Source organism: Rhinoderma darwinii, chromosome 10 (genome assembly GCF_050947455.1).
Source record: "Rhinoderma darwinii isolate aRhiDar2 chromosome 10, aRhiDar2.hap1, whole genome shotgun sequence".
NCBI classification, from domain to species: domain Eukaryota; kingdom Metazoa; phylum Chordata; class Amphibia; order Anura; family Rhinodermatidae; genus Rhinoderma; species Rhinoderma darwinii.
The window spans coordinates 48,619,292-48,626,261 of record NC_134696.1 but is presented as its reverse complement, the minus strand read 5'-3'; the positions used below and the strand labels follow the sequence as shown (position 1 = coordinate 48,626,261).

At 41.9% G+C, this 6,970-nt stretch overlaps 1 protein-coding gene across 7 annotated transcripts in view; it reads left to right on the top strand.

Annotated features, from left to right (window-relative positions):
* Nucleotides 1–2,764: 2,764 nt before the first annotated feature.
* Nucleotides 2,765–6,970, top strand: part of KASH5 (KASH domain containing 5) — a 91,724-nt gene continuing 87,518 nt past the window's right edge. For 4 of the 7 annotated variants that reach the window (XM_075839869.1, XM_075839868.1, XM_075839870.1 and 1 more), the window contains exons 1-2: nucleotides 2,765–2,838; nucleotides 6,350–6,459. In XM_075839869.1, the coding sequence (XP_075695984.1) occupies nucleotides 6,378–6,459 (82 nt within the window). In that variant the 5' untranslated portion in view covers nucleotides 2,765–2,838; nucleotides 6,350–6,377. Of the gene's footprint in view, nucleotides 2,839–2,897; nucleotides 2,968–6,349; nucleotides 6,460–6,970 lie in introns of those variants that run through there. The other 3 variants (XM_075839866.1, XM_075839867.1, XM_075839865.1) reach the window with 3 other exon arrangements.

Sequence of the window (6,970 nt, the reverse complement as noted above, 5' to 3'; positions counted from 1 at the left end):
AACATGTCCTATTTTGCTCTGTTTTTACGGCTACCTCGATAGACTGAAGTCTATGAGGGATCCGTGAAAACAGGTCCCGCACGGGTGCATCTCGAACGTGAAAAACTGCCATTTTTCATGTCCGAGTTTGCACTTGTTCATGTGAATCTAGCATTAGGCAACTGGCAAAAATAGAGAGTCAACTTCTATTGGAAATCTAATGCCAATATATTGTTGTCCCTCTTGAAACACCTGACCAAGCTAACTGATAAATGGTAGAATAGAATATTAAAAGATAGTCAGTCCTTATTCACACAGTGCATTTTTTAATGTGTTTTCTTTTGCCAAAACTGTGACTGGATCTTAAACTAATGAGAGTAATAAGTACTTTCTTTATGGCCTTCCTTTAAGATACACTCCTGGGTTTGGCTACAGAAAATGCATTAAAAAAACTGCATGAAAACTGCACTGTGTGAATGAGGCCTATTACTTTCGGGAATCTCACCATTATCTCACCAATTGATGAGTCAAAGTAGAACAGGTTGCACTATTTACAAGTTTCTGACCACTTATAAAATGTGTTCAAAGTGCTGCCCATTGTGTTGGATTGTCAATGCAACCCTCTTCTCCCACTCTTCACACACTGATAGCAACACCGCAGAAGAAATGCCTCCCGATCTGACCCCCTTAGACTTTTATCTTTGGGGTCATCTGAAGGCAATTGTCTATGCTGTGAAGATACGAGATGTGCAGCAACTGAAACTACGGATACTGGAAGCCTGTGCTAGCATTTCTTCTGCGGTGTTGCTATCAGTGTGTGAAGAGTGGGAGAAGAGGGTTGCATTGACAATCCAACACAATGGGCAGCAATTTGAACACATTTTATAAGTGGTCAGAAACTTGTAAATAACTCATGAAAGAATAAAGTAACGTTAAAACCAAGCACACCATTGTTTTTCTTGTGAAATTCTCGATAAGTTTGATGTGTCACATGACCCTCTTCCCATTGAAAAAACTAAAGTTGGATACAAAATGGCCGACTTCAAAATGGCCGCCAGGGTCAACACCCAGCTTGAAAAGTTTCCCCCCTCCCATATACTAATGTGCCACAAACAGGAAGTTAATATCACCAACCATTCCCATTTTATTTAGGTGTATCCATATAAATGGCCCACCCTGTACTGTGTTCCACAATAAAAACATCAGACGTACCATCAAATATACTGGTGTTAGTGTGAGGGTGTGGGGAGGCTTAGCTGCCTTGGAACCTGAATAACCTGAACAGTTCCTTTAAAAAAATAAACACAACCTACCTATGTTATTGAAATACAGCAGAAAGTAGAGTGAAATTCCTCAACAATAATGTGAAAAACGGACATTAAATTATAGGGATTGTTTGGTTGAAATTACTGTTGCTAAAGGTGGCGCAAGATACTATTTACTAAGCTTAAGGGGGCAGAAGCTTTTCATATCTATTGGAAAAATTTTTTGTTAAAGGGTTTAGTCTGCAAGAGGACAGTGAATATGAATGGCTCTGCAGGGCACAGCGCAGGGCACAAGCAGTATGGCATGAAATTCATTAAGACTGGCATCTCATACAAAGAAAGTTGGAGTAAAATGCACCTAATTTATTAAGAGGCGCATAACTTAGACGCTCTCTGGCTGTCCATGCGCCATAAAGTGAACTCTACACCATCCATGTCTGGCTGATGTAGATTTGCACCATAATTTATGCCAGATTTGGCGTAAATTATGATAAAATTTTTCAGGTCACAGGTGGCCCTGCCACTTTCGTTAGGCGTTTTTTTACGGCCGTTTTTGGAATTGTTTTTCTATTGAGACAATGAAAAACGGCTCCAAACACCTCTCAAGAAGTGACATGCACTTCTTTTTTATGGGGCGTTTTTTTACGCGCCGTTTTTCAAAACGGCCACGTAAGAAACGCCCTGTGGGAACAAACTGCCATTTTTCCCATTCAGATGTTTGGAGGCGTTTAGCCCCCGCATTTTTAGCCATTTTTCGGGGCGTTTACGGCCCGAAAAACGGCTGAAAATAAGTAGTGTGAATATGCCCTCAGTAGTTGAACTGCCGGCATCTGAGTTAGCACCGATCCCGCCCGTTGCAGCAGTGTGTTACAACACCCGCTGCTGATGGTTTGGGCTCAGCTCGTGAGCACGCTCATCCTTGCAACGGACATTAACGGTTCTGTGCGGGAACTAACCGCCAGGGGCTAAAGTTTAGGAACCATTCATTGTGGCAGGGGTAGACTGATCATTTGGGCATCAGAGCAGTGCCCAAAGACAGATGCATAAGTGATGGGTCTGCAAAAAAAAAAAGCTAAAGATTGTGCTCCTTTTACATAAGCATCATGACTTTTGTTCATAACAGTACCATGATACCTATAGCGGACCCATTTTTAAACGTATTGTGACAAATACTGATGAATCCCATTGTCTTACAGCCCCTCAGACTATACAATTATTCCTGTCAAAGATAACCAAAACCCAAAAACGCTAGTGTGAACAGAACCGGATGATACAAATGCCTCTCAAAGGCATTGTCGAATCCCAGCTCTATAACTATTGTGGTTGGTAAGGGGTCCCTGACCATTATTGCTTGGGGGCCAGACTACAGTCTGTCTAGCCCGCATTGTGTTAAGTATGCAATAAAAGGGGGAATTATTGTTTGATAAATTAATTGAGGGCATTTTATAGTCATATAAACCTTCTCTGGGCCTCATCTCTGGAGTTGTACAATAATGCTCGGAAACAAATAAAGTTGTTACAAAAAAAATAGTTGAGGTCAGAGGTTGTTGTGTGAGGTAAGCACTGTACCGCTCGGTGTCCCTGATCCCCTGAGGTAATTACCTTCAGATAATGAGTCATAATTAATAATACCATTATATTTTATATCTCTCCAGAAGGAAACATCTTTCCCCTCAGACCAACAGCAGCAAAAAAAAAAGAAAGACACATATACACTTACCTGGTAATGGCTGCTCCAGGGCAGGCGGCCATCTTTCACAGTGAAATGCGGGGAAAGGGGAAATCAACAAACATCTACTTTGTATAGGGACACTACTTTGTATAGGGACACTACTTTGTATAGGGACACTACTTTGTATAATGAATTTGGAGATTGAGCGGTGCCACCTGCTGCCACATAGTTTGTTGCTAGGCAATGCACCAACTGTATGTGCTCCTGCCTAAAGGGCACATCTTTCATGTAAGCTACTTGTAAGACCTCATTCACACAACCGTGTTTCATGTTTGTATCTGGAAAGTGCTGAAAATGGCGGTAATGGTAGTCAATGAAGCTAGTCGCAAGACCACATTATTCTTTTTATTATTATGACATATTACACATCAATGACATTACTGTAAATAATATTTGCATACACATCACATTTAGATGTCAGAACCAGATGATTTTACAGAGAAAAGCGTCGCTATATTGGCACTTCTTATCTCTTCATGCAGAAGTTGTCTCTTGCAGATCGCTTCTGCAGGAGGTTCCTTCTGCTGTGTCTACTAGAGTGCTCCCTCTCTCTTTAAAAAATAAGTTCTTCAGTAGCTGCAGTGTATATCAAACCATACCTCCCAACCGTCCCGCTGATCCGGGTGGCCAGTTGTGCCTCCCCTTGTCAACTGTATCTATCTGCATCCTCAGGACGCAGGTACAGTTAAACCCAATGCTGAAGCAGGGAACCGTCAGCTCCCTGCTTTAGCATTAGTTCAGAGCGGAGGAGCAGAGGGAGCTACTTTGCTCGCAAAGGACTCCCCAAGCTGCAGCGCGACTTTGAGCACGGTGCCCGGGGAAGCCCTTAATTCATAGCCCTTGCTCATATATGGACAGTGACGTCAGTGGCTCCTCCAGGAGCGGAATCCCCTGACAGAGCGTTGGCAGTTGATCCCCTCCGCTCACCGAGGACTCCCTGGGCACAGCGCTACTGTTCATACATTATACTATATGGACAGTGACGTCAGGTGCTCCACCTGGAGCGAAAAGCCCGGCCAGAGCGCCGGCAATGCTCTGGCAGGGGATTACGCTCCAGGAGTAACCCCTGACGTCACTGTTCATATATGAACACTGACGTCAGGGGTTGCCTCTAGGAGCGGAATCCCCGGCCTATGCTCTGGTGCTATCTACAGGGGGGTAGCGCTATCTTCAAGGGGGTATAGTACTATCTACATAGGCACTGTGGCACTATGTACATGGGCACTATATGTGGGCACTGTGGCACTTTATATGTGGGCACTGGCACTTGGGGCAGCTAAGGGGGCATTATACTGTATGGTGGCAGCTAAAGGGGCATTATACTGTATGGTGGCAGATAAGGGGGCATTATACTGTATGGGGCACCTAAGGGAGCATTATACTGTATGGGGCAAGCTATAGGGGCATTATACTATATGGGGAAGCTGTGGGGGCATTATAGCGTATGGTGGAAGCTGTGGGGGCATTATACTGTATAGGGGCAGCTAAGGGGGCATTACACTGTATGGGGTAGCTACAGGGGCACTATAATGTATGGGGCAGCTGTGGGGGCATTATACTGTATGGGGTAGCTATGGGGCACTATACTGTATAAGAACAGCTGTGGGGGCTTTATACTGTATACTTTATGCAAGCATTATGCTGTATGGGGGCATCATACTGTATTGGGGCGTTATACTGTATGTGGCAGCTATGGGGGCTTTATGCTGAATGGTGGGAGCTATGGGGCATTATGATGCTGTATTGGGGAATTTGTTTTGGCATTATACCGCAAGGGGGCATCTGTATGGGCATTATACTGTATAGGGGCATCTGCGTGGGCATTATATTGCATAGGAGCATCTGTGTGGGCATTATACTGTATGGGCGCAGCTGTGTGGGCATTATACTGTATAGGGCATCTATAGGGGCATTATACTGTATGGTGGCAGCTAGAGGCCATTATACTGTGTGGGAGGCACTATGGGAGCATGATACAGTGTGGGCTGAAACGGGTGTGTATGGGCGGGGATTGGGCGGTATTGGAGGCATGGCTTAAAAGGAAAAAAATGCTGCGACGCGCTACGTGCACCGCAGCGGTTGTCCCTCTTTGTGATACTTAAAAGTTGGGAGGTATGATTAACAGTTCTGTGTCCCAACTGCTCTAGAACATCATAATACGTATATGAGCAGCTGCAGAGCTTCTTTTTCAAAATGATGAGTGTGTTTTATATCAATCAATCAATCAATCAATGGTGGACAGAAAGCTACAATTATATATGTAAAAAAAGAGGTTCTGCAGCATCTGAGCTTTGTAATGTAGGGAATGATATAACCTCTAATATAAAATGAGAGAATATTACCTCAGCGTATTTGTATTTGCAACATGGGCAAAGAAAATGATTAAAAATATCTATTAAAAAAACAGATAAATACGGATACAACGTATCACTATATATGTAAGTCCATATTGACATTCAGACATTTCTCTCAAAGGAAAGAATCTCGTATTAAATAGGAATATACAGTAAAAAGATTCTTTAATTGAGGATCAATGAAACCTTCCAGGTACCAAGTGATCAAATATTCTGGATTATCGGACGTTCATAGAAAAGTATATAAAACACACTTTTAAGAATAGAGAAAAGAAAGCCCGATTCAAAATATTAACATAAAATATTGCATTGTGATTTGGTCCTTTCTTTCACAATCTATTGCAGCTCCGTGCTGAATTTTATTATACTTTTTGTTAAAATTCACCTCCTACCCTATACTACTGCTTGCCACCAGTTTCTGCCGAGCCGGTACATACACTAGGCATCAGTGACGTTTCTTCCACCTAAGAGGAGAAAACTTGTAACAATAGGTAAATAAGAATATTTTTAATTTTAACATTTCTTTCAGCTTTCCCCTATTTGGAGAAAGCGACACTCTTTTACATGGATCTTTTATATATTTATACTGGCATGTCTGAGGGCAGCATAACGAAATGACAGACACGTTGATTTCAGAAGTCAGTCACTTAGTTAATATTACACAGTCATTTCGAAGAATATGAATCTCAAACTTGCGGGGTGCCGGACGCGATGCAGCCAATGAGTGCAATAATAGTCATATATTTATGCTCCACCCGCCTCTCAGCCGTTGGTTATCACATTTCTCCTTATTACTGTGTATTCTCTGGCGACCTACTGAAATTAAATGATGTAAGACCCTGTAGTATACATTAGGAATCTGATAATATTTTTTATTATCTTACTTTCATGCTGAGATATGATCGATTAAAATTACAGGCCCAAAGCCTGAGGCTGCATTACTGATGTCCTGTAGACTATTGTACATGTTGCCTATTTGAACTAAAACTAAACTAAGTACATAAATAGAAATGTTTTAGTTTTTTTCAGGTTTAAAATACTATAGAGATGTCTATAGGAATCTTAGACGAGTATCAATACTGGAGTACAGATGAGTCATCAGAGCAGGATCTGGAGCCCATCAATGAAGGTATAATATAACACATTACACATATTTATAATCATTATCAACAGGTCTTAATTTATGTAAAAAAAACTTGTTTGTATGCACTGAGCACTACACATGTAGCCGCCTTATAATATAATCACTTTCAACAATTGGTCTTTGAGCTCTGATCTAGGGACCAATGAATTTGGCAGAAAATTTTAATTTGCTCTGTTGTTCTTCGGGGGCAGATATTTTTTAAATTAAAGAATACATTCTACGTTTCATACTATAGAATGGTTTAAAAAATGTCCATCAAGTTTATCCAATTAAAGGGAGGTTGGTAATGGGATGAAAAATAGGGTACCCCAGTTTTGTCTTGTTGATCCAGAGAGTAAAATCCACTCTGTTAGGGCCTGTTCACATCAGCTTGATTTGTCAGGTCTCTCCCTATACACAAATAGGGAGAGCTGTCAATCAAGCTGAACCGAGCAGGAAGCAGCCGTAGGGAAGCCGCCAAGTAAATACACTTCTCCCCGAGTACATTTTAAAACGC